At 44.4% G+C, this 12,778-nt stretch overlaps 1 protein-coding gene across 3 annotated transcripts in view; it reads left to right on the plus strand.

Moving 5' to 3' along the window:
• The first annotated feature begins 4,591 nt into the window (after positions 1–4,591).
• MTR (5-methyltetrahydrofolate-homocysteine methyltransferase) overlaps positions 4,592–12,778 on the plus strand; it is a 52,230-nt gene continuing 44,043 nt past the window's right edge. For all 3 annotated transcript variants that reach the window (XR_010305582.1, XM_064158598.1, XM_064158601.1), the window contains exons 1-2: positions 4,592–4,715; positions 11,302–11,513. Coding sequence is in view for 2 of the 3 variants with exons in the window: in XM_064158598.1 (XP_064014668.1) it covers positions 4,679–4,715; positions 11,302–11,513 (249 nt within the window). In the remaining variant the exon portion in view is untranslated. The remainder of the gene's footprint in view (positions 4,716–11,301; positions 11,514–12,778) is intronic.

The raw sequence follows: 12,778 nt of genomic DNA on the forward strand, positions 1-12,778 counted from the left end.
AGTTAATATTTGCAGATAAGCCAGTTCTCTAGAGGGTTGAGATCCTGTGCTCAACAGTGCTGTGTTCCAGCACTTCCAACCCATTACCCATGGAAATGCAGTTAACTCAGGCCCTCATCCTTGCTCCTTGCATGAGCTGTGTTCTATGTATACCGTGTCTTGTCTCTCTCTTGTGGGTATGGATTGTATAGTAGTCACTAGTCTCTGGACTGAACCTGGACCTGCTCTTCTTGACTAGCTACTGCAGGACTGCCTCCTTGCTTGTGAAGTTACTTTTCCTGTCTGCCTTGCCATCACTCTCATGCCTACTGTCACCAAGACCTTCCAGTTCTCCTTCACGAGGTAAGCCCTAGACTCTCAGCTGACATTTGAGGCACTGTCTACTGAATGGAGAACCTCATAAATTATTTGCCTTAACCTCTCAGCTTGTGTATGTCTGGCAACACAGGCAAGAAACTCTGCCAGCAAGTAAGAGAACAGGAGGTACCTTTAGAAACCTTTTTCCATAACCACTCTGGCCTGAACTAAGACACGTGTCATTCTGCCCTTGGCTGAGGCAGTGCAGCTCAAACTTCACTCAGCCATGCTAACAGGGAGAAAGAAGACGGATGAGAAACTCATGCATGTAAATGACAAAATGTTTTCTAACTTTCTGAGCTCAATGTTGAGCAGGTTTTCCTTAGAGCACACTTTTAGCTGGATGAGACCTGGCCCTTCTTCTGCAGTGTCCATGCTGTCTCAGGGCAGATGTCAAGCCTGCAGTGTTTTTTCTCTTTTTCCTGTGAATTTGATGTAGGTTCCTGAGGGTCCATACTGAAAGGTTTTAAAATGCCACAAAATTTCATAATCACGTGAAACCTGTAAAAAAATGGAAACAGTTGATGACACAGTTTGACTTGCGCAGCAGTAAGGATGAAATGTTAAGATTACAGGCACTACTGAATTCCCAGTCCTCTTCGTGTCTGCATTTCAGCCCTTCCAGACATTTCAAATGTTTGGGGCTTTTTTGATCAGCATAGGTTCTCTACAGAAGTGCATCACATTACATTCAGGTCACTTTAGTGTGTTTGTTTTCACTGTGATGGAGACTTCAGGGTTTTTTTTAATCCTGTTCTATGGTAAGTTGAATAATTTGGTTGATAGTCATTTAAGCTGCATACCTTCAATAGGCTATTTTGACACCTGAGGTGTGCTTAGAGTAGATTTTGAAACAATCAGCTTTCTTATGGTTTCTGATAGTATTTTCATCCTGGAATAAAAATGTTAACATAATAACTTGACTTAAATGAAACAGCTTGTGTTCAGATCACACACACACACATCCTCTAAGTTGTGGGGCTATAAAATTAATTATTAAATAGAAATTAATTATTAAATAGAAAACCAATAGTGCAACGTAGCCATCTGAAATAGGGCAAGAATCCATCTGCAGCAAATGAGCAGAAGTGATAAGTAACCTTATAGAACAGAATGCCAAGAGCAATGCTCTTGAAACAGATTGTTTTCTCTTTCAGATTTCTGCACGCTGCTGTGAGTATTTCATTCAGATATAAATCCTGAAATAACACTGTTCTTTAGTAACATGAATAATCCCACTGCTCTTGTTTAAGGATTACTTATGTGAATAGCCCATTGGGAACTGCATCCTCAAGAATACAAGGTGATAATATGGGAATGGAATGCATAATTCTGTAATATTATAGAGGTATCTAGAACATACTCAGAAGCTCAAAGAATGTGGTAAACCCATGCGTTTGATTACATGTATGCATAAGGTGAATATCCAGATGTGCAAGTACAGTAATGCTTGGCACTGGAAAATAAAAATACAAATGTGGCTTTGTTTGCTTCAAATGCTACCTGGTTTTAAAAGATCTGTGAGAGTTTAGCTAAGTGTGGAGCCAGGGAAAGTGGTGATTTGAAAATACCTTCAAAGATACTTGAAATACCAGAACTCTGTATGAGTTAGATATATATATATATAGTTTTGCCAAGGGTATCAATTCAGATTTACAGTTGAATCCTGTTGCAATTAGGAAGATGTTTGCTTCACTGATACATCACTTATAATCACCTCAGCAACCAGGACTCTGACATGAATGATACCATGTCTGCAACTGATGTTTAAATAGGACTAATTCCCAGCAGTGTTAAAGTCAAGTTTCTGGTCAAGTCGGAATGATGGTACCTTTGTGTTCTCTCTTCCTTTACTCCACTGCTCCAGGAACCATAAGATGCTCTTGGTGTTTTTCTAAATGTATGAAAGGGAACAGTATTTTGACAGAATCATTTAGTAAAATAAGAGCAACACTCTGTAAGAGAAAGAAAAAGCTTAAGCTTTTCAACCTTAAGGCATGCTCACTGCAAATCCATGAAGGTCTCCTGCAAACACACATATAATTTCTTAATGAAATAGTTAAAACATCTTAGTAACTGCAGGTATATGTAAGTTACTGCCAGTAACTGCAGCCTCAGGATAGAGACACGCTGGGCCTCTTGGCACTGCACAGTACTGTCTTCGTGGAAACTAAACCAAGGGAAGGGGCCTGAGAACTTCTAACACAGAAAAACATACTAAGGTTGAAGTTCTGTGCTAATGCTCCCTTGTTGGTTGATCTGATTTCACAATTGCTACCCTTAACCCCTTGTTCCTGTCTTCCTTTCACCTTCTGGAGTGTGTCTTGCCTTGGCTGTGCTCATTCATCTGTCTGTACAACTCCAGTTTCTCAAGCTGATTAAACACAGTCTGGGGCTGGACAGCTGCTGCTCACTCTTCTGGCTGCTGTTCCCGTGTCTGCTCCTATGACAGCTTCGGAGACTGTTCAGCTGCAGAAAATTGGGTCAGAGACCTGTTCCCACTGAAAACTGGCCTTTAAGGAAGAATTGTGTTTGAGGGCTGGCAGCCACACAAGGAAATGCATGGTTAGATGAGGTTGTGAAACTGAGGACTGAATGGGATATGTGAAATGATCCTTTTCAAAAGCACCTTTGAATTTTCAGCACTTGTTTTCCCTCCCCCTTCTTATTTTTCCCCCCTCCCTTTACATTTTTTTCCCCACCAACCTACTTTGCAGCACTTACACAAACAACTGCATCAGCACACGCAAGGACGTGCTGAGCTGCGGTACAAAGATCTGCCGCCACAAAGCAGCTCTGGAGACAGAGCTTTTTAGCCTGAATTACTGCCAGAGGAAATTTTCAGTGTTGTGTGGCATGACAAAGAGGTTGAAAGTTGTCCAAAAGTCAAGCAAGTAAATGTACACCCTAAAAATCTCTTAATGAGCAGTTCTTAAAGCATTGCTCATCTCTATAGTATATGCAAGCTGTGTGCAAAAGCAACAAAATGAAAACTCTGTAGGAGCACTTGACTTTTGCTTCTGCTTCCTATGTTCCGCCTCTGTTGTCAGGCTTTTAAAGTCAATGGGTTTCCACACCCTTGCATCTTACACTGGTATTTTGGGACACGTTTTTGCAGTGGGAGCTAGGGCTGACCACTGCAAGGTCTGCTCTTCTCTAATGTCTCCTGGAATGCAGAACTAGAGCATGGGTCCTACATCTCAGGCTGGACTACCATCTAATTCATTTACCTGCTGTTGGTATTTCTTCTGAAGGTGAATTAGCCATACCCTTTATTTAAACATAAAGCTACCTTTTTACATGTACTTGCATCACCATTAACCAAAGTAACAGTTGATTATAAAAGCTCCTGGATTGCAATAGACTCAAAAGACTTGTAACCAGCTGGTTTTGCATCTGAGAATAAAACTCAGAAATCAATATTTAGCCTCCACAAACAATCCGCTAACATCTTTTAACTCGTGTTGGGTTCCCTAAACATTTTCTGGGGAAAATGCAGAAGGCATTAGGCACATGTAGCAATCCATACTCTTAGCTGATAAAAGGCTTTCCTCTTGCCACACAGAGCTGAGGCCCAGGAGCCTGAAGGAGGGAAACAAACTTAGCTCGTTCCTGATAACACAGAGCCAGTAACCCCTGCATCTTCACCTGCACCATTTGCTTTGCCTGCTGCAGTCACTGAACCAGACACAAGAACAGCAAAGGCCGACCAATAATCGATTTTACACACTTCCTCCTTACCACATTTTGAACGCTGAACTAGTTCAAACGACAATGATATTTGTGTTTATTTCTGGCATTTGAGTTACTAACGCTGTTAATGAAGAGCAGCTGCTCTTCCCCTGAGCTGTTGTGCCTCCTGGCAAGCAAGCATTCGCCACACGGTGTAGTGCTTGGGAAGCTGCTCTGCACCTTCAACAGGCAACCTCGGCTTGCCTCTGGTAAGGCACTGAGAACGTGTAGCACAAGAAGTTAAACTCCAGACAAAATGAGGGCAGGCTCCTTTTATTTCTCTCTGCCCAGAGTAAACACAGGGGCATGTAACGTCAGACGAGCTCGTTGTGGGACCAGGCTTCGCTTTCCCCATCCGACCGTTAGTGTTAGGAGCTGCTGCCCTCAGGCCCCTGCAGCCCGCCCCGGCAGCAGGCAGAGCGCGCGCTGACAGCCTCCCCACGCGCGGCTCCCGCCGCTTCCTGCCCGCGCCGGGGGCGGGGCCGCGCGTGGGGGCGTGACGCGACTGCCCTGCCGCTCGTGCTCGCCTCACAGGCGGCGCGCGGGTCGCCTGGCCCCGCGGCACGAGCGGCGGTGACGTCTCGGCAGCATGGCGCCCACGGGGACGGCGGGCACCGAGCCGACGGGTAACGGGAGCCAGCGCTGGCGTGGAGCCGGGCACTGCTTTAGGGGGAGGTGGCGCCCCCCGGCGCGGGCGGCAACAACGGGCCAGGAGCCGGGCTCGCCACGTGCCGCCGTTACGGCAGTGGGCCGGGCCGGGGGCTTCCCGTGTAGAGGCGGAGGGGCGCCCTTTGTCGCTTTCCCTCTGCCGTGATCGGTGGTGGCTGCGGCTTTGTCCCCTCGTGTGAGGGGGCGGCAAGCTCGCTTTCGACTGGGCTTCTGGTCTTTGCCTGCGGCTGGGCAGCGGTGCGGTTCCCAGCCTCAGTTATTCGCAGTGCAAACCGCGTCAGAAGGCCGGCCCCGCATTTGAACGGCTGGCGCCCAGTCGGCAGTGCGGTGCTGCAGGAGCCCCCGGCCGCGCCGGGGTAGTGCAGAGCTAGTCCCTCGGAGTAGGCTTCGCTCAGTCTGGAAGGGGCCCGAGGGTACGAGGAACACCCACACTGTCTAGTCGAACGCAATTAAACCGGCAAAATACACAACTGTTACGTGAAAAGCTGCAGCGTGGTGGTAGGGACTGGATGTCCTCCAGCTGCTCTGGGGCTGTAACCCAAAAGTGCCATTTCGTTAGTTAAACAGAAGTGGTTGGAAGGGGAGAAATACAATTAGCTGCTAATGGACACTGTCGATATTTAGAATGCCTTTAGTGGGACTGCTGCTTTCTCTTTTTATTACTTTTAACGGAGTGCCTGCTGATAGCCTCTCATCCACCCTGGCTTTCTATCCCCTGGCTTGCTACGGGCCTGCAGTCCTAGTCACTGCAGAACTGTGTGGGACCGACTCCATAATCAGCTTTTGTGATCTGAGATCTCTGGCAAAGATGACGTTGACCTGCCTTGCCCTTTATCCCATGCCATTTGGGCCGAAGCCATGGCTAGCAATTGTCCAGCTACTGCAGAACTCCATGGGTTTGGCTTCAATGGAAACCATGGGAGGGTGTTTCAGCCGCAGCTTGAGGAGTGATGGCAATTAAAGTCCTGCTAGGGAGAAGCTAAAATTGTGTACCAGGGATGTTTGTGGAGTAAACTGAACAGTAGAAGGCAGTAGAGGATGGTCTGTACATCTGGCAGTGGTGCAAAGGGCCTGCATTTAGGTGCAGGCCTTTGGGAAACTGAGCAAAGTGTTTCTCCCTTGTTTTTCAGTGGCAGGGCGTGCCACAAAGTGCAACTGCTGGTCTGGAGATTGGTTTGTTTCTCTGTAGCTCCTGCCTGTAGTGAATAATCTAATAATCTGCTGTGAAAAGTTTACTGTCAGGAGATACATAGTCGTGGTTACCACACTGAAAGCTTTATGAGCCTGGGATTTGCATTTTTAGCTAGAGATAGTGGGCACAACTAATGAAACTTCTCTTGCTCTGAGTGACCCTTGAGGTTTTGTTTGCCTTTCAAGCTAACTTTTTTAAATGCATTGTCTACTCAGTTACCTGGTTTTGCTGTTGTGCAAGACCCAAATGGTTCTTAAGATGTGTGCTGAGATGGAAAATGTCATCAAGGCACACATAGGTACACAATACCATGCTCTGCTCTTTCAATAGGTAGGGTGACAGGTCACTTAGCAACAGGATGCTGTTGCCTGCTGTCGTAGAAGACCTGTCTGCAGTTTCTGCAGTTCATGAAACTCTTAATGTTGCCAGAGAATGTCATGTTGAAGAAGATTTAGTTAACTGAATAGCATGTTATGTTAAGGTCATAGTGAGCTGCCTTTGGCAGGCTGATAGCAGGAACTATTTTCTAGATACTGTTGTAATTTTTGTGTGCTTCACAACAATTTTTTGAATGATGAAGAAGCTTGTCCTTGGAGCTGGTGTAGGGCAGGGCTGATGTGCAAAATTAAGATGAGCAAATATGGAGCACCTCAGTGACCTTAAGATTGGACTTGATTGGCCTGGCAAACAGGGGACTGTAAGTGCCTACAGCTCCTTGTAGTTCTCCAGTTTGTGTTCTTTCATAGTAACGTGCTGAAAATACTGTAATACTGTCACACCTGGATTGCTCCTTCGTTAAAGGCTTTGGAAGCAACTTGTAATCTTTTATTCCCTTCCAAGTACTTGTATGCCAGACTTTTATCCAAAGAATAAATTTTGAATAGAAGTGCAGAAATAATAGAAAATGCACTGTTTAAAATAGAGTGATACTGGAAATCAGAACAGAATAGCATTACTATATTCTGGGACTCTGTCCATCCCCTTAAGCCTCTCCCCATCTTGGTGGACTTTGTCATTTTGGTCATCTGAGTGATACCTGAGCCAGACAACTCAGGTCAGCTGTCCTGGCTGACTCAGAACTGCTAACAGCCTGCAACCCATGGCTGTCTAGGGTTGTGTCCCAAGGAAACCAAGACAGATGAGGCAATTTCATGAGTCAAACACTAAATTAAGGTGATGGCACTTGTCAGTGTAAGGCATGGGAAATATATGTGGCTCAACATCGTTGGGAGGATCCTAGGTATAATCACCTGGTATGCAAAGGTTTAGAACTTGGCCCCCTGAGGTCATGTAGGGGGCTTTGAGCTCAGGAGACCCTCTGGTGGGACTTGGGACCCTGGGAATTTCCTGGCAGCAAAGGTGGCAGAAACACCTGGAGTCAGAGGCAGATTTGAGAGCTCTAGAGATGGCTTTAGGTGCACTCCACTGGCCAGTCAGGGCAGGTGGCAACTGGTTGGTGGTAAGATGCAAAACTACAAGAGATGGACAGACCTGCTTAGAGATTAAAAGACTGGCTTAGAGACTGCAGGGAGGTTGCTTGAAACCTGCTTGGAGACTGTTTGAGAACTGTCTGCTGGGAGAGGGGCAGTTGCTACCTGCTGTGTAGTACCTGCCTGCCGTTAGGAGCTGCTACCTGCCTGTGTTGCTGGCTTCCCTGCCCTGGCATGCATCCGACAGGGAGAGAGAAAACTGAAGCAGAGAGTGACAGATAGTTGCCTCCCGTTTGCATCATCACCGCTTGACCACCATGCTAGTTACTTGCGATTTTGAGTCTTAATTCTGTTCCTGAGGATGTAAAGTTAGCCACATTAAAGGGCCAATTGGGCACCAGTCAGGAGTTAAGTTCAGCTGCACCCAGCACCAGCTGGAATGCAAGAGAGTTTGACTTCTTGCCAAATTACCCACTATTGGACCATGACAGTCAGCAGAGCTGAGTCCCAGTTTCCTCTCTGCTTTTCTCCCTAGGACAATGTTCAGCGCTTTGTAGTGTGGCTTTATGAATTGATTCTCTCTAAATTCTGGGGTCTTTTTGGATCTGTCTACTTTGTTTCCAAACTGAAAATGGCCTCATCACTGTGCTAGAGCACGGACTCAAGTATTGCAGGCTTGCAATGGACTTGACTCTTCTGAGTCAAGTCTTATCCATAGCAAGGACAGGTAAATTGGGTATTGGGAGGCTTGGAGCTTTGATATTAATTTGTCCAGTGTACAGTCTCTGTATCTCTGGCATTGACAGCCACTTTCATGATTCCCACCCAATTTCCTGCAGCTTTTTGAGATGCTGCTGAAGAAGCACTGATTTTGAAAGCTTCTTCATAGTAAGGCTCTCACAGAGCTTGGAGCAGAGATGAGGTAGATACCTGGGCTGCTATGAGAAGAAAGCTGTACACTGAAGTGTGATCTGTTCAGTGAGGCAAGCCGTACAGGAAATTCTTTTGTGTGAACCATTTGGCACTATCCCACACGACATCCTAGTCTCTAAATTGGAAGGACACAGATTGGGTGGGTGGAACGTTTGGTGGATAAGGGGTTGGCTAGATGGCTGCTCTCCAAGAGTTGCAATCAATGGCTCAGTGTTCAGTGGAGACCTGTGATGAGTGGAATCCCTCAGGGATCAGTACTGAGACTGCTACTGTTTAACACCTCCACTGGTGACATGGACAGTGGGATCATATGCACCCTCAGCAGATTTGCTGCCGATACCAAGGTTTGTGGTGAAGTTGACACACTGGAGGAAAGGCATGCCATCCAGTGGGACTTTGACAGACTGAAGAGGAGGGCCCATGCCAACCTTATGAAGTTCAACAAGGCAGAGTGCAAGGTCCTGCATCTGTGTCAGGGCAGTGCCAAACACAAATACAGGCTGGGTGACAAGTGGATTGAGAGCAGCCTTGCAGAGAAGGACTCAAGAATGCTGTTTCACGAGGTGCTTGACATGAGCTGGTAATATGTGTTGGCAGCCCAAAGAGCCAACTGTATCTTGGGCTGTATCAAAAGTTGCATGGCCAGCATGTTAAGGGAGGTGATTCTGCCCCTCTGTTCTTGTGAGACCCCACCTGGAGTACTGTGTCTAGCTCTGGAGAAGGATATAGATCTGTTGGAGAGGGGCCAAAGGAGGGCCACAAAGATGAGAGGTGTGGAGCACCTCTCCTATGAGGATAAGCTGAGAGAGTTGTTTTTTTTCAGTCTAGAAAAGAGAGGATGGGGGAGGGGGGAGACCTTATAGCAGCCTTCTGGTGCTTGAAGGGGGCCTGCAGAACAGGCTAGAAAGGGACTGTTTATAAGGACATGTGATAGGACAAAGGGCAATGGTGTTAAACTAGATCAGGGTAGATTTAGATTTAACATTATGTAGAAGTTTTTTACTATGATAGTGGTGAGACATTTGAACAGGTTGCCCAGAGAGGTTATAGACACTTCATTCCTGGAAAATGTTTAAGACCAGGCTGGATGAGGCTTTGATCTAGTGTGAAGTGTCCATGCCCATGGCAGTGGGGTTGGAACTAGATGATCTTTAAGGTCTCTTCCAGCTCAAGCCATTCTGTGATTCAAAACAGACTATGTGAGGTTCAGACTTTAAAGTGAAATTAAATCTGCTTCTCAGTGTGTATGAGAAGATAGTTGTGAAGCATGTAGCTGAAAAGAACAGAAGCCTATAGAAAGGAGCACTGGTTCTGGGAGGGCTCCAATAGGCTGACTTAGCTGTCTGGGCTACAGCACTTGGCATTGTGTTGGCTTAGGAGGCTGTGTTAAAGCACAAGCGAGCTCTAATGTGGGTGTCCCATTTGGTTGTGGCTCTTGAAAAGCTCATGAGTGGCAGTTAATGGGAGTCTGCATTGCAGACATACTTTCAGAAACAATTTTTTTGAGTCTTACTTCTGAAAGCTTTTAGCTAAAGGACTGATTTTATGAATAATTTGATGGTTTAACGCAAGTAGGTTTAAGCTCTTTGTGTAAGAACCTTCTGAGCTTGCCAACACGGTGTTAAAACTTTCAAATTGAAATGAAGGTGGCTTGCATTTAAAAAAAAATCTTCCTTCAAATGCTTCATATTTCTAATATAGCAAATTTTATTTGGCTTCTCTTCTTGCTGAGACTACATCTCCTAAGAGCTGTTTTTCTGGAGTGTTGGTATAAATCTAACCTTGTAATGTGTCTTGTCCTCATTTTCTGTCCAGCATATTTTTTTTAAATTGTACTGATGTCAAATCAGAAGTTGCATTGCAAGAATGCAGAAGGGTAAAGGTCAAATCAATTAGCAGTTGCCAAAGTACTACTGTGTAAGTTGCAATGAGATGTGGGATATTTTTGTGCTTCTGAAATATTTTTTTTACAAGTGTTTGGATGATAGTGCATAACCAAAATGCAAACCAAACATTTACTCACAATGAGTAAGGCCAAGCTGAATGGAGGGAGAACACATCATTCATCTACGTGGTTGTGAAAGATGTGGGGTCTTGTAAGGTGGTGTTTGGTTTGGTTTGGGTTTTTTGTAGAGAAGTTGTTTGATTATGATGATGTGTAAGTTTGTGTTTCTTCTGAAATGATTCTGCTTGCATTCTAAAGAGAAATAGGGTTGCTTTGGTTGGGATTTTGTGATGTTTTATGATATGGTATGTTAGGTTTGAAATTTCTACAGATTTCTTTTAAAGTCATTGTTAGATGTACCCAGATTTGTTTTCATCTGGCATTGTTGCAGGAAAAGACCTTACTGCTATTTGTACAAAAGAAAATTGAGGTTATTGTCTCTTGGAATATCTTGGTGTTTGCTCACCAAGAGAAGTGAAAAAATCTTGTTTACTTCTCTAATTTTAGAAAGAGGTGAATTCAGGACTCAGTTGAAGAATTGGCTTTGCTTGCTTCTTTTCTCTATTATAATGATATAGGCAATTAAAAGATTTTAAAAGAAAATAAATTATTTTTAATTAAACTTATTGGTTTCTGATTTGTGTTTGTGTTCTGCTTACATGATGGTGTCTGATACTAACGGGTATCTACGTGTTGCTGTTCAGCTGCTGCTATGGTGGAAATTAGCACCTTTTTGTTATTGGAGACTATGTAGAGTTTGATATATGCTCTTAAGAACTTTTGATACTCTTTCTGCATCTGACTGTGTGTAATTGACTACTTAGGTGAAGTACAAATTGAGTGTTAATCTATGTAGGTAGATCCAGCTGTCACCTGACATCAGGTGATTGGAGCTGTAGGTGGAGTAAGGCAATTAATATTTGATTTCGCTAGAAGATTAGGGTTTTTTTTTCCTGTTTTTCAAATTAGAGCTTAGGTTGCACAAATGTGTAGATAGGGAATTTCAGAGCTGCCTAAATTGTGGGTTTCTTTCTTCACTGCAGATTGCCAGAAAAACATGGTAAATGAAATTGAATCAGTTCTGCAGGAGCGGATAATGGTTTTGGATGGAGGCATGGGTACCATGATCCAGCAACATGCCCTATCAGAAGAGGATTTCCGAGGACATGAATTTAAAGACCATTCCAGACCTTTGAAAGGCAATAATGACCTTCTCAGTATAACTCAACCAGATATAATCTGTGACATACACAAGGTAGGCAATTCTGATTTCTATGTCATGACAAAAGAAGGAAGGCAAATTTGGCCTCTATGATCCTCTTTTCCATGCCACAGGCTACTGGCTTTCCTGTGTCTTTTGGGGACAGGGAAGAGCACAGTAGGAAGCCATGCGAAAAGAATGAGCAGATTTGACTATTTCTGGTTGTGTGAGCACGGTATTCGTGTCTTGGTTCCTGATGTCACCCAAGCACTGTTGATTTTAAATTGCTTTTTTACTTCTGTCTCTGGTGCATTTCTGTTAATTGCACATCCTCATTTATTTCATTTTCTGTCCTTTGTTTTTTTTTTCAGTCAGGACTTAAAATCTGTCTAAGTTGGACATATCTGAATTCTAGATGCATATTTCTATAATTGTGTATTAAAGAGATGTTAAATGTGGCAGGATAAGCAGGCCTTTCTGTAGTTTGTGAGTATAGGGGCTTCCTAATGCAAATATATGCTTCTACGTTCTCATTTTTTCCCTAGAATGCTAACGTGTGGGCCAGTGTTACGAAGGGGAAAATTAATTAATGCAAGATGATTTTTTTCCCCAAAATTAATATTGTTTGTTAATTTTGATATTCACAACTCTTGCCACCCCCGACCACTAATTTTAATAATATTCAGGTTCTTACACAGTTATGGAAACATTCTATGGATAATATCTAGATCTAGTAATGGCTAGCAAAATAAATAAACACTAATTGAACTGGAAGAGAAGATTCCTGCGGTTAGATGCTGCTTGCCATCAATATACTGCTTACCCACTAGATGGACTCAAGGAGCTCTTTCTGCTTATGGTAAAAGGCAATAGAGAATTACAAAGAGGCTTTTAAATATTTACTCACAAATTTATTTCCCAACTCACGGGGGCTAGCCACAGACCCAGACAGTGCCCAAACGCTTTCAGGGGGCTCTGTCTTGTCTTCCGCTGAGACTTGATTCTTCCCAGGCTTCTGGGGAAAGGAGGCAATCTCTGACATTGTCTCCTGGCTCCTCTGGATGATCTTTGTATCTCCAGGACTTCTCACCTTAGCAGAAGACTTTCAGGTGCAGGCAGGATGTCTTGTGATGTGTAGTCTAAGTATGATGTCATGCTGGCCATGCAGGCCAATCACGAGGAGGCATTTAGAGTCTGTCCCTGGTAAACTTGCAATGGTGGAGTTTCCAGGCAAACAATAAGGCAGTAGGCAATAGCAGCAAGCAATGGCAGGCATAAATAGCATGGCAGAGCACACCAGAGCATGTTGTTTACCTGTG

This window comes from Pogoniulus pusillus, chromosome 18, assembly GCF_015220805.1.
Source record: "Pogoniulus pusillus isolate bPogPus1 chromosome 18, bPogPus1.pri, whole genome shotgun sequence".
Classification (NCBI taxonomy): domain Eukaryota; kingdom Metazoa; phylum Chordata; class Aves; order Piciformes; family Lybiidae; genus Pogoniulus; species Pogoniulus pusillus.